At 46.3% G+C, this 23274-nt stretch overlaps 1 protein-coding gene and 1 long non-coding RNA gene across 3 annotated transcripts in view; one reads left to right on the plus strand and one right to left on the minus strand.

Annotated features, from left to right (window-relative positions):
* The window catches only part of Rhbdl2 (rhomboid like 2), a 54457-nt gene extending 43455 nt beyond the window's left edge, over positions 1 to 11002 (plus strand). Inside the window, exons 8-10 of one of the 2 annotated variants that reach the window (XM_063287435.1) lie at positions 560 to 1246; positions 3396 to 3425; positions 4468 to 11002. In XM_063287435.1, coding sequence (XP_063143505.1) covers positions 560 to 739 — 180 coding nt within the window. In that variant the 3' untranslated portion in view covers positions 740 to 1246; positions 3396 to 3425; positions 4468 to 11002. Of the gene's footprint in view, positions 1 to 559; positions 1247 to 3395; positions 3426 to 4467 lie in introns of those variants that run through there. The other variant, NM_001106684.2, reaches the window with a different exon arrangement.
* LOC134479029 (uncharacterized) lies at positions 4835 to 22570 on the minus strand. Its single transcript, XR_010051974.1, has 2 exons — positions 22284 to 22570; positions 4835 to 14519 (listed from the first exon to the last, which is right to left on the minus strand). It is a non-coding gene; the product is annotated as an uncharacterized LOC134479029 (long non-coding RNA).
* Positions 22571 to 23274: the final 704 nt, after the last annotated feature.

The raw sequence follows: 23274 nt of genomic DNA on the forward strand, positions 1-23274 counted from the left end.
CTTTGGTTTTCTGAGACAGGGTTTCTCTGTATAGCCCTGGCTGTCCTAGAACTTACTCTGTAGTCCAGGCTGGCCTTGAACTCACAGAGATCTGCCTGCCTCTGAGTGCTGGGATTAAAGGTGTACGCCATCATGCCTGGTCACATTTTTGGGCTTTCTGTACTTTATAACATAACTGTGTCTTGGGGGACAAAGGAGTTTGTGTCTCCTCTGTCTAACCTCAAGACCCAGACTTTAAGACTACGATATTTACACTCAAGTAGGAGAACCACAACTGGACTGGAGAGATGGCTCAGTGGTTAAGAGCACTGACTGCTCTTCCAGAGGTCCTGAGTTCAAATCCCAGCAACCACATGGTGGCTCACAACCATCTGTAATGGGATCTGATGCCCTCTTCTGGTGTGTCTGAAGACAGCTACAGTGTACTTATATGTGATAGATAGATAGATAGATAGATAGATAGATAGATAGATAGATAGATATTCTTTTAAAAAAGAGCCACAACTAAAATACACAATTAGCATTTTCTCCATCCATTTCTCTTTCCCCTCTCTCCAAGGTGTCCTTCGCTGCTCACATTGCAGGCGGATTTGCTGGGATGTCCGTAGGTTACACTGTGTTCAGCTGCTTCGACAAGACCCTGCTCAAAGACCCCAGGTTCTGGATCTCGATCGCGGCCTATGTAGCTTGTCTCTTATTTGCTGTGTTTTTTAACATCTTTCTGTCCCCAGCAAACTGACTTGCCTCTGTTATAAGCCACTTAATAAAAGTGTCACATGGGAGGAAGTGGCAAACTTTGTAAAGAAACACAGATATCCCAGCCTATGCTAAGAATGTTATTAAAAAAAAGAAAGAAGACAGGACAGCAGCTGAGCTTCCAGCGCGAAGCAAGAAGATAAAAAGCAAAGACTGGGCCTTTCATGCACAGAGCATGCGTGTGTGACCCTGTGAAGGAGCCTTGATATCCTTGGGGGATGTAATTTGGAGCTTGTTTATAGGCTCCACGAGAGCTGCACTATCCTGATAATAAACATTTTTCATATCTGGCTCGGACTCTTGCTTCCTGTTGCTTTGAGGCAGAGCCGTGTGCCTCATAGGATGGCTAAGAACTTGGCAGACTCCAAGAAAGCCTTAGGACTTGGGTCTCTGTGGACATCTCTGCAGCTGGGATTACACACAGGCTTGCGTGACACCAGCCTGGGGTCTCCAGTCTTTAAGGCCAGCTCCACTGAGCTCCATTCCCCAGGTAAAACCCTTGACAACCACTTTTCAGTAGACAGAGCACAACCGTTTGTTATTTTTGTTTTTAAAGGTTTGTTTGTTTTTTGAGACAGGGTTTCTCTGTGTAACAGCCCTGCCTGTCTGGAACTTGCTTTGTAAACTAGGCTGGCTAGAGATCCTCTTGCTTCTGCCTCTGGATTAAACTCCGCTGGGATTAAAGGCGTCGGCTACCACAACTGGCAAGACTTACTTTACTTTTATGTGTATGAATGCTTTGCCTGTATGCATGTATGTGTACCATATGCATGTACTATGTCCGTGGAACTGGAGTTACACATGGCTGTGAGCCACAATATGGGTGTTCGGAATCAAACCTGGGTCCTCTTCAGTAGCAACGAGAACTTCAAACACTGAGCCATCTCTCCAGCCCCAAGCAAGACAGTTGTGTTTTTTATGTATGGTTGCTAGTTTTTTGCAACTCAGAAATGTATATGATATAGATACTATTCTGTATCTTAGGGATGAGGTTATGGGAATGCCCAAACCACCAAAATACAGTTGCATACTTGTGGGTTTACAGCTACATTATAGAGGTGTGTGTGTGTGTGTGTGTGTGTGTGTGTGTGTGTGTGTGTGTATGTGTGTGTGTATGTGTGTGTATGTGTGTGTGTATGTGTGTGTATGTGTGTGTATGTGTGTGTGTGTATGTGTGTGTATGTGTGTGTGTATGTGTGTGTGTGTATGTGTGTGTATGTGTGTGTGTGTGTGTGCGTGCGTGCGTGCGCAGGCATGTGCACCATAGCACACAAGTAAAGTAAGTGGGGGTCAGAGGGCAGCCCTTAGAAGGGAGTCAGTTCTCTTCTTCTGAGAGGCCAAACCTACTCCATCTTGGGCCCAGCCTCCATCTTAAAGAAAAACAGCCTGAGAACCTGACCTGCAGCAGAACTTAAGCTGTATCTATCACCAAGAAGGACCTCACGGCTTGTCCTCGGCCAGAGTTACTCCCTAGCCACTTCCTAGCAACAGTTAATCAAAGATTTCCAATGTACTTTCAGACCGTTTGCGATTATATATGGTTCTGCTTCAGAGGACCTGTCAGCCTATAGTCATCCTATTAGGCGCTTGCCAGACTGGACACCCCCTTACACTCCCTCACTTGCTCCCATTTTCCTATAAAACCTTGTCCTACCGAAGGCCGCTCCACCTTCCCGCCTTCCCTTCCTGTCCTGCGGTGTCAGGGTTGGGTTGGAGGAGAGCCCAAGCTCTAGCTTGTAATAAAGAGACCCTAATGCTATTACATCAAAGATGGCTCCTTCGTGGTCTTTTGAGGTTCACCAACACTTCCTGTCACACATCCACTGGAAGAGCAGTCGGTGCTCTAACCACTGAGCCGTCTCTCCAGCCCCGAGACATATTTGTTGACTCCCTTTCAGCTAGATCAGCTGGGCAGCCAGCGTCTAGGTTGTGAACTGCTCTGCCGTTCACTGGGTGCTCAGAATTCGAACCCAGATATATGTATGCAGGATCCTTTCTCCCAGCTCTTAGACTACGCATGTGTTGTACACACATTTTGAAACCCTAAAAGGTTGAATCGCATTCCTCTTAAAAGATTTCTAAAAATTATATGTAGCTGTGTGTACCAATGTGCACCTGAACGCAGGTGCCCTCAGAGGCCAAAGGCATCATAGTTTTTGGAGCTGGAGTTACAGCTTCAGACCACCTGACATAGGAGTTGCTAACCAGACCTAGGTCCTCTGGAAGAGAAGTGCTTTTAATCTGAGCCATCTCTCCAGCCTCAAGCCAATTTTATTTCGGTTTTGTGTAACCCTTGGAACTCCCTCTGGAGACCAGACTGGCCTCAAACTCACAAAGATCTGCCTATCTGCCTGGCTCTATCTCCCGAGTGCTGAGTTTAAAGGCATGTGTCACCATCTTTACTTATGAGTGTTCTGCCTGCAGTTATGGACATACACTGTGCCCATACCGAGACCCCCTGGAGCTGGAGTTATGATTGTGAACCAACATATGGATGCTGGGAATTGTCCTCTGCAAGCGTAGCCAGTACTCTTAACTTCTGCACTCTCTCTCTAGCCCCTACATCCAATTTGAACCTATACATATGTTAAGGCTTTTACAAAGACTGAAAGGTTTAAACATGTATTGATTTATTTCAGGACAATAACCGGATGAAGGTTCTTGGCTGAGTAAGTCTTCATGTACTTGGCTTCACTCTTTATTTGTAATCTCCACCAACATCTGAAATCATCACACGGGGATGAAAACTCAAGATACCCACAGTGACCCTTTCAAACTGTCTAACGAGTCCAAAAGCGATTCAAAATGGGGTTTGTTGAGAAAGTCTTTGCTTCTCTTTTACCAAGATGTCTCATTCCTGAAGTTCTGCTCAGCAATTTTTAAAAAGACTTATGTGAGGACACTGACGCTGTCTTCAGACACACCAGAAGGGGGCATCAGATCCCCATTACAGATGGTTGTGAGCCACCATGTGGTTGCTGGGAATTGAACTCAGGACCTCTGGAAGAGCAGTCAGTGCTCTAACCACTGAGCCACCTCTCCAGCCCCAAAGCATTTCTTGAAAACAGGCTGAGGTGAAAAGGTAAGAGGAGAGAGCAAGCTGCTTCCAGGTTGCTCCATTGTTCTCTGTAAGAGTTTCCATACAGCTCACCTAATGAACACTGTGACAAGAACACAGGAGGGAGAGGCCACAGCAACAGTATCAAACATACAAAATAGTCAGGCAGCCAGCAGTAAACAAATAAGATTCTCACTGAGTTACATGGATCATCAGTTGGAGAGCTATCACAGACATAACACTGTTTACCAGCTCAGATACTGAGCTATCAGTGACCTTACAGCTAGCATAGCTGTCTTGGTAAAAAAACCTAGCTGGAGCTATGGGCTAGTTGGTACTCTGGACATACCTATGGAATTGTTGGGTAGACAGAAGACAGGCATTAGCAGGCTTGGAGGCCACTGAGGATGGACCCTTCCCTCAGCATCAGCTTTGGATGCCATCTCCCGTTTCCTTGGTAACAAGCAAGGGAATCATCACCATTGTCCTTAAGATTCAAAATGCCCTATGAAATGGAGGGGGTTTGGGGAGGACCAGGGCCAGTTCCTACCGGTCAAAAAAACACAGAGCTCTACCTCTGGCTGTGGGTGGTGACGTGATGCCTGTCCCCAAAGTGAGAACGTTACATATTATTGTCCCCTCCCTCCTTCCAGGTCTCTCCCTGTTGTCACTTTTGTGATTTCTAATGGAAAAGCAATGTTGTGCCCTATACACGCCTTTCTATCTTTTCATCAGAAACGTAATGAAGTGGAAACACGTCCACCCTGATCATCAGGGTGGTCTGTGCTCAATGGAGACCACCACCTGTGCAGCCTTGTGCAGCCCTTCACCTCGAGCTTGCTCGCTCTTTTTGGACCCTGACTCTTCTGCATCTCCATCCTCCTGGCACTGGCAAGCTTCCAGCAAGCTTGCCCTGTTTTTCTTTCAAGACTGCAATACAATGGCCCTCAAGCTTCCTCCTGAATTCATTTGAACATTATTTTTTTATGAATGAAACCCATAAAGAACCAATAATACTTCTTTTCTGTTAACATATCCATATATTCAAATAACTAATTTTAAAACATTCTTTAAACAAAATGTAGGGTCATACATCGTAGTGCATGCCTTTAATCCCAGCACTCCAGAGGCAAGCAGATCTCGGAGGTTGAGGTCAGTGGATCTACACAGTGATTTTCCTGGCTAGTCAGGGCTGCATAGTGAGGCCTTGTCTCAATACGAAAATCGATGATGATGATGATGATGATGATGATGATGATGATGATGATGATGATGATGATAAAGGAATTATAAATTAAAATCTTCGGAATTTACATTTTAAGTTTGCCCAGCAAAAATCAGTTTGGAGATTTTCCAGTACTTAATAAAAGCACACTTCAGTTTAATTATCTTTTAGGCTATAAGTTTTCTCTCTTGTAAATCCTGTGGGGTTTTTTTGCTTTTGTTTTTGTTTTTTTGTTTTTTGTTTTTTTTTTTCTCAGCCTCAGCACAGGTCATGCCTTACATCGGGAACACAGATGGCCACATTTCTGTCTTTCCCCAAGGACAGAATTTACTGAATGGCAACAAAGCCACACGGTTTAGCAGTTTCCTTTACATTTTTTTTTCCATTTAAAAACTTAAAAAGTTGGACTGGAGAGATGGCTCAGGGGTTAAGAGCACTGACTGCTCTTCCAAAGGTGGGGGGTTCCCAGCAACCACATGGTGGCTCACAACCATCTGTAATGGGATCAGATGCCCTCTTCTGGTGTGCAAATCTATATGCAGACAGAGCGCTCATAAATAAAAAAAGTCTTAAAAAAAAACCTTAAAACGTTATGTGTGTGTGTTTGTCTCTGTGGGGGTCTGTGAGCTGTGAACACAGGCGTTCGCAGAGGCCGGTGGTGTCAAACCTGCTGCCGGTGGAGTTCTGGGCAGTTGTAAGCCACTTATGTGGGAACTGAACCCAGCCCACTCTTTTTTTTTTTTTTTTTTTTTTTTCGGAGCTGGGGACCGAACCCAGGGCCTTGCACTTGCTAGGCAAGCGCTCTACCACTGAGCTAAATCCCCAAGCCCACCCAGCCCACTCTTAGCCATCTCTCCAGTTCCAGTTCAGCGGTTTGTCATCTGTCTGCCTTGGGAGCCTGCTGGAGGTGAATGCACACTCTTTCATTCCAACCTTAATTACTAGCGTTAACTCTCATATCACACAGCAGATATATATATCTATATACGTTTATGTAGGTGACAGAACGAGCTGAGGTAGAGGTCAAGACGTTTCAGAAGTGGGAAAGAAGAAGAAGAAGAAGAGTCTGTATTGACGGAATAATGAGCCAGGCCAGTGCTGGGTCAGGGCTTTAGCTGGGGCTGCCGAGTCGGGTTCACAGAGCCACAGAGCACAGGGCAGCAAAAAGTTGAGCTGTGAGGTGAAAGCAGGAAACAGGTTAGGAGCTGGAAATGGTGGCTCAGGAACAGCTGGGTGAATGAACGCCAGGCTGTGTCCACAGCAGGGCACAGAGCCAAATCCAAACTCAAGGGATGGTGGGGAGTCAGTCCTTGAAGCATCCCAGGCATCGGATGACAGGTTGAGGTGGGATCACTCCATCTTGGTATTGAGAGGTCATCGGTTTATGGGGGTCCAGGTGGAGGAATTGCACCTTTTTCTTAGTTTGACGTACTTAGCTAATAAGCTCTTGGGTCTGGCTGTCCATGTGCTCCTACAGATTCAAATCTCCCTCGCAGACTCGGCATTGCTCTCTGGTCCCAGGGATAAGTCGTTTGTCAGTCTGTGCTGCCCGGGGTAGGCATGTCCACCCAGGGGGGTTGCTGTCACCCTTCTGCTCAAAATGTTTTGTAAAGGCATGCCAAGAAGTTAAAAAAAGGAACGCAAAAATGAAGTGGCTACACCGTGGCGTTTTCAGGAATGCCGGCCGGCCAGCGGCACAGTGGTTTGTTCCAGGTTGCGTTAGACAACACTATAGCCACCATAGGAAAGACGTCACGCAACATATGGTCATGTGACCTGCTGGACACCCCTGCCTCTCTAACTCAAAGGTTCTATGGAACGCAACTCAAGAAGCCTTCCCTGCCGTAGGCCAGGCGCTCGAATTGTTAAACCCACACAAATGGCATAATAGCTAAAAAAAAAAAAAAAATTCTATAAAACTGGAACACCTCAGAAGAACTGGGTAAGACAAAGCCAATTACCAAATAAAGTCACCAAAAATGGTTCCAAAGGAGCCCCAAACAAAATGGAAGGCAAAGTGTGAGGCACGGTGATCGGAAGATACAGCCAAACTTTCTATAGAGTTCCAAACAAATTCTACAACCACCTTTGTTTCACCAAAGAGGCAAAAACCAGAGGGTGCTGGCTGGAGTAGAGACAAGCAAACACAATCCTTGGAATAAAGTGGTTTTGGTGGCTGCTCTGACCAATCTTTCTGTGGGCATCATCTTGTTGTGAATGACTGCCACTCAAAATGTTCTGGCTGGGTGACCAAAACATTTACTGGTGTTATTAAGGACAAAAGCTACACCCTGACATCTCTAACTAGCCAGGTCTGATTATCCATTTCCAGTTTATTTCCCAGACAACTAACTCTGTCTCTTATCTCTGGCTTCTGCCTGTCACACACCATTTCCCCTATCCATAGGATATTGGTGCCTTTCCATAGATAGGTGGCATTTGTGGACGCTGCTATTCCTAACATCAAGAGTCATGGAGACCAAAGACTGGTATGAGCTTCAGCCTAAATCACAGTCCTCTTCCCAGTCACAGCCACTGCATTACAGACAGGCAGGGTGGCTAAAGCTGGGGCTGTGCAGGGAGGTCATTAGCTCCCACACCAGGGAAATGGTGCAGTGTGGATGCCAGAGGTTGGGAAAACTTTGATAATGACTGGTGTGTTAGGAGCATAACAGTGTGTGTGTGGGGAGAACTGCTGAGCTCCTGAGAACTTGGGAGAGCACAGGGGGAGCCTTGAGAGGGCAAAAACCCTGGTCCTCAGGAGAGCGAGTGGAGGAAATGAGTTTCCAAGCTCTGGACTCCCACACTCTAAAAACAGAAGGGCAAGTTTTATAGTGAGCCCCAAAGAATTTGGGAGCCACACCTTGGGCCTAAACCCTTGGATGTCAGACTTCTTAGGGTTGCCCCTGTCAACAGTAGGGTGAACTATGGGCTAGCTGGGCAGAATTGACTCACCTTTCCCAGCTACTGGGGAAACAGAACATAGTCTCCGGCTTGTAGGCTCTATAGGTGAGTGCCAGCGCCCTCATCCTGGTCACTTGCCTTTTTCAGACTGGCTCTGTCAGATGCCTGGAGTGAGGAGGGCAGGTTTGCAGTGTGGTAGACGCTCTCCTCGAAAGTCATGTTATGGTTTTCCCAAGAAAAAGCCTGAGGCAGTAACAACAATTGAAACCTATTTAAGAGTAGGGACCATGGCTTTGCTTGGCAAAACGAGAAAAAAAAAAAAGCCATTCAAGCCCGCGAGATACTAGGAAGTTTCAGGAACAGGGGGTACCCACAGAAGCCAAAACCAAGTATAGATTAAAGTTGGCTGGACTCTTTTCTTTTCAGGAAAGAGACAGGAGATGGTAGTATGGAGTCATCAGAGGCTGCTGCGAGACACAACAAAGAAGAGTGCCACAGTAGCATCCAGATACACAAAACTCTCAGAAAGGCATAAAGACACCTCTCAGAGGGCATGAAGATCCAGCTGAAATCCAGTTGGTTGGGCAAGCAGCATGAGTCAAGTTTAGAGGGGAGGAGAGAGTGGGAACTACAGCCATTACGGAAAGGAAACAAACAGAAGCCAAGGTAGCTGATCCCTCCAACATAAGACCTTTTTTAAAAGAAGGAGGGATCGAGCCTGTCACCAAGGAAGAAACCAAACCAAGTTTGCTAAAGGGGAGGAAGGGCCCTGGGGCTTGGAGTTTTCAGCCAAAGAGCACCGGAGTTAGGTCCTGGTATTGATAGGTGACTACCACCACTGGCTCAGGATTGTCACCAGAAGCCACAAGAAGACTGTTTAATGAAGGAGAGGTGGTAGCCACCCCACCCCCTCAATCTGAGGCAACCCAGTAATGCTGAAGAAAGTGCTTCCATGAGGCTCCACAGAGCCTCGCAGGGTAAAGCCCACAAGACAGTTTAGTCAGAATCGGCACAAACTTCCAAAGTTCTGCACACTTAGAGCTTAGGGCTTAGGGCTTAGGGTTGGCGAGATGAGAATATGAGAAGCAGTGAATGTCACATTCGCTTAGGAGAAAGAGGTGAACTACACAACAAGGGAAGGAAACACCCACTGTCAGGTAGCTCTGAATCTCCATGTTTCAAGGGTCAGGCAGTCAGCGGTGGTAGGCACACTGCCTTGAAAGTAATCATTTCTTTCAAGGCCTCTGATGGTCAGTCTCTGGGAAAGAATGCTACCGACTTCATGTAATGACTTTTAGACCCCCCCCCTTTTTTTGGCAAGAACATTACAACAGTTGACACTAGAGAAGCAGAGATAATCTATCTTTCCTGTCCAGAGCACGAGGGAAGCCTGGTCATCCTGTCAGAACTTCATTGGGGGGTGACCAGAGCACCTGGCACAAAAATCAGGGCCACCAAACGCGCCACTACTTGTGGCATCCAAGTCTCTGAGCTTTTGCCGCCTTTCTTCGTTCCTCTAAAAACAAGAAAATGGCATACATGCTTTCCCTTAATGAAAATGAGGACCAACCAGAGGACATCTATTTTCTACGTATGCTTCATCCACTTGTGACCGTTTTGAATGGGTGCTGGGAGGTTCCTTTGCTCTGCAGCTCAATGACTCCTGGAGCCCATATAAACCCGTTAAGTAGGCTCTGCTCTGCTTCTTAACTCAGGTTCCTCCATGGAGTCAATATGGCGTGGGCCTGGCGACACTTGAATGCTGGAGCTCAAGAGCTCTTTGCTCTGATGGCTGGACTCTCGAACTCTGGGTGTGTCCATGGCACCATGCAAAAGGATGAGGGATCCAGGTTCCTCTGGAACATTCTTTTTCTGTCTCAGGACTTGGAAGATTTTGAGGCTGTGCTTCTGACTAGGGCGACACTTCTGTGAAAAAGACCCCCTTTCTTTCTTTTTTTTTCTTTTTTCTTTCTTTTTTTCCGGAGCTGAGGACTGAACCCAGGGCCTTGCGCTTTCTAGGCAAGCGCTCTACCACTGAGCTAAATCCCCAACCCCAAGACCTCCTTTCTTGAGGACAACTCCTGTAGGGCACCCTGGGACTTTATTTAGCTTTGGGGTCTTTTCTGGCCAGCCCCCCCCAGAGACTGTGTTCATTTCATCCAGCTTCAACATCACACTGGCAAGTCTATGGATCATGACCCTCCAGGATACCCATTCCTGTGGTTCAAACAGCAGGTCTTTCAGAAAGTTCCCTCTTCCAGTCATTGGCAGATGCTCTGGTCCCTAACTGTTGGCCTCTATACCAGGAGATCCTGTAGATGGGAGGGAAATTTCAAAAGTTGCATCTTAAATGTCTTGAGAGTCATCCTAACGGGTCATATCTGGTTACTTCTAGCCACTGACGGAAGTCCCAGATCCTTTGCAAATGTCCCCGTCAAAGGAAGTCTTTGAAAAGGAGGTAATTTCAAAAGGTGCAACTTAACCTCTTTTGAGGATGAACTTCTGGCCTCTGCACCGGAAGATCCTTATGAGCAAGGGGAAGCCTTGCGCAAAAGCCATCTCTCCAGTGGTTTCTTATAACTGTTGGCACCCGTAGTCGGCCCACTGCAGATGCTCATATGTAGAAATCCGTTTTTTAAAAGGCTATCTCTTAAAATGTTGCAACCTCAAGTCGCTGAAGGATGAACTGTTGCCTTCGAGTTCCTTTTGAGGAGAGAGGTCTCTTAGAAGTTGCCTCTTGAGTCCCTTGCCAACAAATAGGACCCCCAATAGGAATTATGCCTGCGGAGGGATCCCCAGTGGGAACTGTGATCTTTGACCTTCCATTTCAAAAGGAAGGCTACTTCCGTCACTCCAGCTTGACCACTTTGGTTAATTCTAAAGAACTGGGATGAATTTGACCCTTAGACGGTGAATGTTGGGTTTCAGTCTTTTGGGTTCTTAATCAAGTCGGCACCCCTCCTTTGTACCCCTTCTTTTTTCTCCTTCCTTCTCTGGCTTTCCTCATTGTCCCCAGTTGGAGATGGCTTCCTCAAGCAACTGCCGTGCGCGAGCAAAGTGAGGCCTCAGCGGCTGCTGTTGCTAACGGTAGCTTAGAACTTCCCCGGTAGGCGTGGGCGGCCAGGTTGATGAGGTTCTGAGTCCTGTGCTCAGTTCACCAGCCGACTCGGTGCAGACCACATAGTCAGATTTGCACAGCTACTTTGAGAACTGCTCCGAAGGGTGTTGCTGAGTCCCTAGACTCTGGTTTAGTGGTCACCTACCCACTCTACCAGGGGTGCCGTAGAGGGCGGATCCCCAGTGGAGGCCCATTTGACCCCAGAACCTCAGGGCTACAGGGTAGTGGTCCGTCCAACAACGGTGACTCGTGGTACCTTGCCTAGCCTTCCCCAAAATTTGCCCTTTGGGGTAATAGTCTTACCCTTGGAGGAATTCCCTATCTGATGATATTCTTAGCTTTGGGATGGTGAAAGATAGTGATGTCTTAAGGATACATTTGAATATTAAACAAAGTGTGGAGTTATAAAAAAGATTTACGTATTTATGTATATGAGTGGTCTATTTGCACGTATGCCTGCGTGACAGAAGAGGGCAGGGCATCAGATCCCATTGTAGATGGTTGGAAGCCACTCCGTGGTTGCCGGAAGAGGAGCCGGTACTCCTAACTGCTGAGCCATTGATCTCTCCAGCCAGAAACAAAACATTTTAAAGATTTATTGAAGTTGTGCATTAAGTTTTGCCGGCATGTATGTGTGTGCACCGTATTCACGACCGTTATCTTTGGAAGTCAGAAGAGGGCTTTGGATGCCCCGGAACTGAGAGTTATCAATGGTTGTGGGCTACCGTGTGGATGCTAGGAATCAAATCCTAGTCCTCTGCAAGAGCAGCCAGTGCTGGTGAACCATTTCTCTGGCAACCATGCTAGGTCAGACACAGAGGTGGGAAATGAATGACTTCCTAGGGAACTAAAAGCCCAAGATAATCTGACTCTGGTCTAAAACATTTTAATGCATCCATAATCTTGACGTTTTGTCATTTGGCCTTGTGGAATCTTCTAATAGAGGTGCAGCTCCCCCCCCCACTCCCTTTTTTCCTTTTCCATTCTTCTCCCCCCTTCTTTCTTCTGGGAACTGTAGTTCAGAAAAGTCGGGTACACGCTCACAGATGTTCTTACGTTCCCACCGGCATCCAATAGCCTTCAGTTATTAGGAGGTGCTGTTGGAGTGCACAGAGTTAGCAAGTGTGAATGTCATTTAACACAATTCGTAATCACAAACAGCAGGGCAGGATGGTGTACACCTTTAATCCCAGCAGCTCTCTGTGAACTGGAGTCCAGCCTGGTCTCCACAGTGAGTTCCAGGATAGCTGGAACTATATAAACAGTTCAGGTTCAGAGGACACCATCTCAACGAAGTATCTTAAGCTAGGCCTCTTAGTGAGAAGGCTAGGCTGATTCCATGACAGGCTTCAAATCAGCAGTTGGCAGTTAAGGAGACTAGGCCTAAACCTGTTTCCAAGAACTGGGCAATTGCAGAGGAGTCCAGGCCTCAGAACTGCCCCACCACTTGGCCTTAGGCAAGGACAATGGGTCAGCAGTCGTTTCCAGACTTCCTCAGTAGCAGTTTCCAGACCCCGCAGCAGGTCTCCAGCCCTCATGCCTGGTAATGGAAGGTCCCTAGAGATAGACCTGACAGATTAACAGAGGTCACCCACCCTGGAATTCCCTAATGTGCTTTAAATCAGGTCTTCAAGCTCACTTGGGTGTCTATCTTGGTAATGGGAGACCTCAGCATGCTTGGGGTCTACAGAATAAAACACTGTGTTTACATACCATTTCAGTCTGGGGTGCCATTCTGCAAATGATGGACACTTACATCAGAAGCGTTGTAAAGCACAACGTTTAACATCTTTTCACCCAAGAGCTACGTAGCCAGTCTGCACACGTACTTAGCTTTTACCCTTAAAGCAAAATTTAGAAGCTCAGCTCACTAGGTGTGTGGGCTAGTTTTCCTGTCAACTTGACAAGCTAGGGAGGGAAGGAAGCCTCAAGTGAGAAAATGTTTCTAGATGATCTGGCTGTAGGCAAGCCTCTAAGGTAGTCTCCTAGTTAGTGATTGGTAGGGGAGGGCCGAGCTGGTTGTGGGTAGGAGGTCCCTGGTGCTATAAGAAAGGCCACCTTGTGAATTCCCGCCTTTGCTGTGCAAACCTTGCTCCTTAACGTAAAAACAGTTGAGGTTTTGTCTGTTGCTCTGTGTGTCAGGCTGAACACTGGCCCTGGCTGCCTCGGGGACCAGGAGACACTCACCCCAAGTGATGCTCGGTAGCTTGGCCTCCTAAGTTATCCCCGATTGGTGAATAAAGATGCCAATGGCCTATAGCTGGGCAGAGAAGAGAGATAGGCGGAGTTTTGGTTTCTGGACTTGGGGTCTGAGACTGGGCACCGCAGAGGGGAGAGAAGGTGGAGAGAAGAGGTGATTCAATGGGGTGAGCGAGTCTTGAAAACATGGCCCTGAGGGCTGGCCCCAGGTGGAACATAGCAAATCATAACTCTGGGTTATTGGTGGAGAAGCAGCCATAATAGCATAGAGCGTGGCTCTAGTGCTTCTAAGGCGTATTATAAATATGGTTTTGTGTCTTTTATGTAGGAACTGAATAATCAAGTGCAGGGTAGAAACCAGGCTGAGATTAAATAATACTAAAAACCTCTAACTAAGATATTAGTGCCAAGGTAGTGGGGGCATTGCTGTGACAGACCTGAACGTATATTTTGTGGGAGAATTGTGGAAGGACTTTGGCGATGTGGCTTTAAAAAGCCATCGAGCTTGGAAGATGGTGTTGAGAGAAACATAGAAGCTGGAGGCCTGGCTTGTGAAGTTTCAGAGGGAAGTTTAAAGACCCTATGGGACCATCTGCTATTTTAACTTAAGAGTCTGTCCTTCTGGTAAGCTGAGGCTGAAGGGTCAGTGGTGATTAACAAGGGACAATTGATGCTGGTCGGCTGGAGCTGAGAAATTAATTAGTGGTGATTAAGAAGAGACCAGCAAGGGCTGGAGAGATGGCTCAGCGGTTAAGAGCACCGACTGCTCTTCCTGAGGACCTGAGTTCAAATCCCAGCAACCACATGGTGGCTCACAACCATCTGTAATGAGATCTGATGCCCTCTTTTGGTGTGTCTGAAGACAGCTACAGTGTACTCACATACATGAAATAAAATCTTAAAAAAAAAAAAAAAGAGACCAGCATTATTGAGGTGAAATATTCTGGGAAGTGTTTCTTATAGTCAGCACACAGAATCTGTGTTCCAGAAGTGGCCAAGGTTGTACCTTGCCACTGGCAGCCAGACTTGATAGCGTAAGAGTCAGCAAGGTGCTGCTGAGTTTGAAGGCATGAAGGGGTCATGAGAGCAGCTGAGGCTTGGCACTGTGGCTGCGCTGGAGTCCCTGGAGAGAGCCCTGGAGAGGCTACTGGTGGAAGCACAGCCCGGTTGAAGGAAGAGACGACTGCATTTTGGAGATCCAGGACCACGGGAATGACCACCAAGGACAGCAGAAGCAGTGGAGTAGAGCCAGCTGGAGCCTAGAAGAGAAGCTGTGTGTGTTGCAGAGGACAGAGCTGGAGAAGAGACCTGTACCCTTTGAGGAACCCACAAGATGGTGAGCGAACCCCAGATGGTTGACCGTTGAGTTAACACACTGTTGAAGTTTTTGGGGGCTGGTTTGTTCGTTTTGCTTTGTTCAGATTGTGACTGTGCCCTGCTGCTTCCTCTTGAAGTAAGAAGGCGTTTGATTTACATTCGATTTAATAGGAACTCGCAGTTGAGAGACCGAATTCTAGAGCACTTTAGATTTTAAAAGAGACTGGCTATTTTAAAGAGACAGAGTTTTCAGGAATTCAAAAAATGTGGGATTTTTTACAATTTGGAATACTTCATATTGTGATGTTCCTATTAATGTGAGATCTCGGGGATAAGTAAGAAAGAGAAGGTTGTGGCTCGCTAGTGATGTGCTTGGGCTTCACACTGATAAGGGGTTAGGTGGGCTGGCTGGTTTTCTGTCAACTTGACACAAGCTAGAGTCACTGGAGAGAAGGGAGCCTCGATTGAGAAAATGCCATTTAGGGCTGGAAAGATGGCTCAGCTGTAAAGGCTAGACTTTTGCCCAAAAATACAAGAGAAAATTCCTCTATAAGAGGAGGGTATAGGCTAAATCCCTGTAGGGAATCGTCTTGATGGTTGATGAGGGAGGGCCCAGCCTGTTGCGGGTAGGGCCACCCTGGGTAAGTGGTCCTGGATTCTGAGCTGAGAAAGCCCTGGGGAGCAAGCATCAACTCCTGCTTCCAGGTTCCTGCCCTGCGAGTTCCTGTTGTGCCTTCCTTTAATGATGAACATGAACCAAATAAACCCTTTCCTCTCCAATTTGCTTTTGGTCATGGGGCTTTATCACAGCAGTAGTAACCCTAAGTGGGACAAGTCTATTGCATTGATAAAAATTAAAATTTAAAGGACAGTGTGAGTTATCATAAAGGATCCCTTTATGATATATAACTGTATCTAATTTCTACAGTAATAAAACAATTACTGAGTCAGAGCAGTGGGATATACACCAGGACTTTCTTCTTTTTTAAAGATTTATTTATTGTGTATATAGTATTCTGCCTGCAGGCCAGAGGAGGGCACCAGATCTCATTACAGATGGTTGTGAGCCACCGTGTAACCGGTTGCTGGGAACTCAGGACCTCTGGAAGAGCAGACCTTGCTCTTAACCACTGAGCCATCTCTCCAGCCCACACCAGGACTTTCAATAGCGAGAGGGCCCAAATGGTAGTAGTTTTTTTCATCTGAATAATACAGAAAATAGCATCTACTGTCCCTTTGCATGGATTAAACTTACACATCTTTAACTGCAAACCCTTGTATTATATGTAAAACCCAAGCATGTAGTTCTACACATTTTTAGTCATAAGTACATAAGACATAGAGATGTACTAAAGTCATTTTAGGGCTGAAGAGATGACTCGGCAGTTAAGATCACTAGCTGCTTGTCAATAAAACCTGAGTTTGGTTCCCAGTCCCTGACTTGGGTAGTTCACAACCACCTGTAACTCCAGCAACAGAGGGTCCACTTCCCACTTATGGTATCTCTGGGTACCTGCACTACACACACACACACACACACACACACACGGGACAAAATAAAAAGCAGAGTCCAATAACTTCATACATACAAACACATATATCCATGCATACATAATTCACACAGATATACATGCATATATGCATACATACATGCATACAGATCTATAGACAGACATATACACATTCACACACAGAAAAGCAAAGCTCGAATACATAGCCCCCCAGGAGCAACTTCAGGCCCAGGCCCAGAGGTAAGACCAACTCTTTTGCTCCAAGTAGCCTGCCTGGTGGACTCAGGACACACACAGAGGCAAAATTCCTCCGGGACTGGACACTTCCAGTTTTTAGCTGGAGCCCCAACCTCGATGGTCCCAGGCCACAGCTCCCTGCTCCCAAACCCTGTGGGAGAGGGAGCTCACCACCCAGACAGGTGGGCACTCCTGAGACTGCAGAGTGGGAGAGACCGCCAATACTGCTCACCCTTGCCCACATCCCTGGCCCAAGAGGAAACTGTGTAGGGCCTCTGGGAAAAGGAAGATAGGGGCACTCAAGCATCAGGTCCCCTGCGGTACAGACACTGCCCTGATCTGAAGGAACCCGATCAAAAGCTCCGTGCACCCAAATCCCGTGGGAGGGAGAGCTAAACCTTCAGAGGGGCAGACACGCCTGGGAAGCCAGAAGAGACTACATTCTGCCCACATTTCTGACTCCAGAGGAAAACACCTAGCGCCATCTGGACCCCCTGTGCACAGAGACCCGAAAAAAGACAGGGCAGGCCCTTCTGGTTGCTGCCCTCACAGAGAGCTGAAACGCAGGCCCCGAGGAACGACTTCAGGCCTGAGACCAGAGGTAAGACCAACTTTTCTGCTCCAAGTGACCTGCCTTGTGGACTCAGGACACAGGCCCACAGGAACAGCTGAAGACCAGTAGACAGGAAAGACTACACACCCGAAAGCAGAACACTCTGTTCCCATAACTGGCTGAAAGACAACAGGAAAACAGGTCTACAGCACTCCTGACACACAGGCCTATAGGACAGTCAAGCCACTGTCAGAAATAGCAGAACAAAGTAACACCAGAGACAACCTGATGGCGAAAGGCAAGCGCAGGAACCCAAGCAACAGAAACCAAGACTACATGGCATCATCAGAGCCCAATTCTCCCACCAAAGCAAACACTGAATATCCAAACACACCAGAAAAGCAAGATATAGATTTTAAATCACATTTGATCATGATGATGGAGGACTGCAAGAAAGACATAAAGAACTCTCTTAGAGAAATGCAGAATAACATAAATAAACGAGTAGAAGCCTATAGAAAGGAATCACAAAAATCCTTGAAAGAATTCCAGGAAAACACAATCAAACAGGTGAAGGAATTAAAAATGGAAATAGAAGCAATAAAGAAAGCACAAAGGGAGACAGCCCTGGATATAGAAAACCAAAGGAAGAGACAAGGAGCCGTAGATACAAGCATCACCAACAGAATACAAGAGATAGAAGAGAGAATCTCAGGAGCAGAAGACTCCATAGAAATCATCAACACAACTGTCGAAGATAATGTAAAACAGAAAAAGCTACTGGTCCAAAACATACAGGAAATCCAGGACTCAATGAGAAGATCAAATATAAGGATAATAGGTATAGAAGAGAGTGAAGACTCCCAGCTCAAAGGACCAGTAAATATCTTTAACAAAATCATAGAAGAAAACTTCCCTAACCTAAGGAAAGAGATGCCCATAAACATAAAAGAAGCCTACAGAACTCCAAATAGATTGGACCAGAAAAGAAACTCCTCCCTTCACATAATAGTCAAAACACCAAATGCACAAAACAAAGAAAGAATATTAAAAGCAGTAAGGGAAAACGGTCAAGTAACATATAAAGGCAGACCTATCAGAATTACACCAGACTTCTCACCAGAGACTATGAAAGCCAGAAGATGTCATACAGACCCTAAGAGAACACAAATGCCAGCCCAGGTTACTGTATCCAGCAAAACTCTCAATTAACATAGATGGAGAAACCAAGATATTCCATGACAAAACCAAATTTATACAATATCTTTCTACAAATCCAGCCCTACAAAGGATAATAAATGGTAAAGCCCAATATAAGGAGGCAAGCTACACCCTAGAAAAAGCAGGAAACTAATCGTCTTGGCAACAAAACAAAGAGAAGAAAAGCACACAAACATAATCTCACATCCAAATACGAATATAACAGGAAGCAACAATCACTATTCCTTAATATCTCTCAACATCAATGGACAAAGACACATGCTCCACTATCTTCATAGCAGCCTTATTTATAATAGCCAGAGGCTGGAAAGAACCCAGATGCCCTTCAACAGAGGAATGGATACAGAAAATGTGGTACATCTACACAATGGAATACTACTCTGCTATCAAATACAATGACTTTATGAAATTCATAGGCAAATGGATGGAACTGGAAAATATCATCCTGAGTGAGGTAACCCAATCACAGAAAAACACACATGGTATGCACTCATTGATAAGTGGATATTAGCCCAAATGCTCGAATTACCCTAGATGCATAGAACACGTGAAACTCAAGAAGGATGATCAAAATGTGAATGCTTCACTCCTTCTTTAAAAGGGGAACAAGAATACCCTTGGGAGGGAATAGGGAGACAAGGTTTAGAACAGAGGCTGAAGGAACACCCATTCAGAGCCTGCCCCACATGTGGCCCATACATATACAGCCATCAAACTAGATAAGATGGATAAGCAAAGAAGTGCAGGCTGACAGGAACCGGATGTAGATCTCTCATGAGAGACACAGCCAGAATACAGCAAATACATAGGCGAATGCCAGCAGCAAACCACTGAACTGAGAATGGCACACCCGTTGAAGGAATCAGAGAAAGGACTGAAAGAGCTTGAAGGGGCTTGAGACCCCATATGAACAACAATGCCAACCAACCAGAGCTTCCAGGGACTAAGCCACTACCCAAAGAGTAAACATGGACTGACCCTGGGCTCCAACTGCATAGGTAGCAATGAGTAGCCTAGTAGGGGCACCAGTGGAAGGGGAAGCCCTTGGTCCTGCTAAGACTGAACCCCCAGTGAACGTGATTGTTGGGGGGAGGGCCGTAATGGGGGGAGGATGGGGAGGGGAACACCCATATAGAAGGGGAGGGGGAGGGGTTAGGGGGATGTTTGCTTGGAGACTGGGAAAGGGAATAACAATTGAAATGTAAATAAGAAGTAACCAATAAAAAAAAGAGGAGGGGCTGGAGAGATGGTTCAGAGGTTAAGAGCACTGGCTGCTCTTCCAGAGGACCTGAGTTCAATTCCCAGCAACCACATGGTGGCTCACAACCATCTGTAATGTAATTCAGTGCCCTCTTCTGCACACTTCTTTTGTGTGTCTGAAGAGACCTACAGTGTACTCATATACATAAAATAAATATAAAAGGATAAAAAATAAAAGAAGAGGAAAAGCAAAGCTCCAGCAAGCAGGCTCCAAGCATTCCATACATACACACACATACATGCACACACGTGCATACACATATACACACAATTGGTGGATGGAGCAAGCTCCGACACATACCCAGACAGGCTTTACATACATACATACATACATACATACATACATACATACATACATACATACATACACATAGTTGATGGATGGAAGGAACAATGTCCTAGCCTTCCACACTTTATTTTTCTTCCATAGCTTCCATATCCCAGCAAAAATCATTAAAGCTTTATAAAATTACATTGTAATTACATTCTGGTTTTCTTCTAGTGAACGATTATGAAAACACAGTGTTTTCCCCAATACCTTTACAAGAAATAACATCACGTAGTACAGATAAAGAAAACAAATCGTTTCCAAAAACCCACACATATTTGTAAGTAAGCAGCTTGCTATAGACTAACAAAGTGTAAGCTGGCAAGGAAGGTAGTTTTCTCAGCCCATTTCTCTCTCTCGCTCTCTCTCTTTTTTTTTTTTTTTCTTTTTTTCGGAGCTGGGGACCGAACCCAGGGCCTTGCGCTCGCTAGGCAAGCGCTCTTCCACTGAGCTAAATCCCCAACCCCCCCCTCTCTTTTTAAAAAGTATTTATTTAATATATATCAGTACAGTGTAGCTTGTCATCAGATATACCAGAAGAAGACATCAGATACCATTACAGATGGCTATGAGCCACCATGTGGTTGCTGGGAATTGAACTCAGGACCTCTGGAAGAGCAGTCAGTGCTCTTAACCACTGAGCCATCTCTCCAGCCCCCTGACTGTTTCATTTGATGGCAGATGTAACTGTACATACCTTACTCAGGGTGAACCGGATTAAATACCTTCTGCAGGAAGGGATGCCCAGGAAGGGAAGCTCAATGGCTAACCGCTCGGTGCCTATCTAGATACCTCATTATTGGAGAACTCCAGGTTTGTATGTTCTGTGACTGACTGTCAGGTCCTCTCAGTGCGGTGTCAAGGTTACGTGGTCCAGATCAGGTAGTTTGGTGGGGAGCTGGCTCCACGCCTGCCATTCTCAATTCTGAGATTCCCCAGGCTTTGGGTTTACTCAACCTTGCCAGTTCTTCTGTCTGGTGGCACCGTCCACTTTCCCTACACTTTCCTAGGGTGGTGCTTGAATCATTAATCTGTCCCAGCAGCAATGCTTGAAAGAGATCAAACATTGTTATTGCGAGTGCCAGGGACACCGCTCAGTGAGCGCCTGGAAGTCCACCCAAAGTTTTCAGAGCATGAAGTCCTCGGGACATGTGGTCCTCAGGGCCGGGCCACATCGAGGCTCACCTATGTGGCAGTGGCTGCATTCCATGAGTTCTAAATCCGTATGTCATTCCCCCTGCATGGGTCTTGGCAGTTATAGACAGTTGTGAGCCACCTGACACGGAGGCTGGGAACTGAACTCAGGTCCTCGGGAAGAGCGGCAAGTACTCTTAACTTCAGAGCCATCTCCAGCCCTCACGCTTTTAACAAAACATAGAGTCTTGCTTCTTAAGTCATTTAGAAAACATTACTGAAGTAGGATCGCATTCATCAGAGAGTTAACCTTGGTGTCTTTATATTAGAACTCGGTTTCTCCAACTCAGTGAATCTTAATTCCTTACTACCTAAACTACAGACTTTTTGTGTTTGGAGGTGAGAGTCTGGGAGTTAATCTTGGTCGTTAACTTGATTATATCTAATTAACTAAGAGGCCGTACCTTTGAGGGATTCTCTCTTTTTTTTTTTTTTTTTTTTGGTTCTTTTTTTCGGAGCTGGGGACCAAACCCAGGGCCTTGCGCTTCCTAGGTAAGCGCTCTACCACTGAGCTAAATCCCCAGCCCCTGAGGGATTCTCTTGATCAGGTTAATGGATGTGTCCTAAACATGGCCAGTACTTCCCAGGGCTGCCAAGATATAAGGTGTGTAAAGTGAAAATCTACTTTCTGTCTTCATCCCCCGAGCTGGTGAATTTATCTAAGTGTTGCTCTTCTGGCCCTGTGGCTGCCATGGGAAGCCGGTCTTTTCTGTCTTCTGATGTGGACTAGAGTAAACTCTCCTTCAGCACCAGTTTGAGACTGATGAGGACTTTAGGGAAGGAGCAGCCAATGTATTCCTAGCCTCTCAAGTGGGAAGACAGCCACTTTTGGGCTGGTACAGTATGCCACCAGAATGAGTCTTTTCCCCTGGTGTATGTGAGAGAGTGTGGGAGAGAGAATGTGTGTGTGTGTTTTAGTGCATGTGTGAGAGTATGTATGCTGTGTGTGTGTTTGTCAGAAAGTGTGTGTGTGTGTGTGTGTGTGTGTGTGTGTGTGTGTGTGTGTGATATGTACCTGAGGATACTCACACATGGGTCACTAGCAACTTGTCACGTTGTCAGATGACAACGTTTTGGAGTCATTTTTTTCTCCTCCTGAGTTACAGGGATCCAACAGGGATCATTGAATTGTGTGGCAAGTGCCTTTATATTCTGAGCCACATCACTGGCTCTTAACCAAAGTTCTTAGACTCACAGCCTGTGTGCCAAGAGTACCAACTCCCTCCTGTGTGCCTAGCAATCAGCCTTCCACAGCCCACTTCCCACCTGTCCGATCAGCCTTCCATGGCCCACTTCCCACCTGTCCGATCAGCCTTCCACAGCCCACTTCCCACCTGTCCGATCAGCCTTCCATGGCCCACTTCCCACCTGTCCGATCAGCCTTCCACAGCCCACTTCCCACCTGCCCGGACAACACCTGTGTCGCCTCCATATGCTGATGTTTTCCCTAGAAGCTGACATCTTAACACCAACAGACACAAGGCCCAAGGCTTCCCTCTCTATGCAGGTCAGCCCAGGTCATGGCCATCTTTCCCTTAGCCCCGCCCACTACATCATAGACAGGCAGGGTAGCTAAGGGTACCAGAGAGTTCATTTTCTCCAAACCCAGGACAACAGTGGAGCATTGACAGCAGAGGCCAGTGAACTTCAAAGAGTATTTATCTTGTAGACAGATCATGCCAGAGAGAAGAAAACTAAATACTGAAGAGCTCTCCCCTCACGGTGTGGGATCAGTCAGGGAGGGACAAGGCCCTAGTCTCCAGGAGTATGAGAGTGAAAAATGAATGGGCAAGATTTTAGCTCACACAGAAGACTGTATGTTACTGTAAGCCTAGAGAGATTGGACAGTCAAGTCTCAAAGCAGGTCACTAGGGCTCATTTTGCTCCAAAATCTGTCAAACTCCTCAGGACTGTGCCAGACCATAATGGGATGTTGACCAGTGTGGGTTCTGGCCAGGCAGAGCTGACTGACATTTTACAGCAACTGGAAGAACCAGGACATCACCCTCTCCGTCGGGGCTTTTCTGGTGAGAGTTGGGCCTCTGACACTAAAGCCACTCCATCATTGATCACCCTAGAGATATTGCAGAACAACTGTGACAAACATCAGAAGTCTGGGATCCAAGGAAATTCCTTTATAAATACATCGAATAGCATATGGCCAAAGAAAAATCTTTGGCCCCCAATAGAGACCCATGGAAAAGAAAGGACAGTGAACTTCCCTTACAGGGTGAATATACCAGAAGAAAAATTTCAAAGCCTTCCACTACAGAGCCACGGAGACTTGTCGAAGGACACAACCATAGGAGACGGCAACATGTCACCAAGTAGGGGGCCAAAAGCTCCTCAAAACCCTGATTTTCTTCAAGAACATGTCCTGAAGGGAAGAAAGA

This window comes from Rattus norvegicus, chromosome 5 (assembly GCF_036323735.1).
Source record: "Rattus norvegicus strain BN/NHsdMcwi chromosome 5, GRCr8, whole genome shotgun sequence".
Lineage (NCBI taxonomy): Eukaryota > Metazoa > Chordata > Mammalia > Rodentia > Muridae > Rattus > Rattus norvegicus.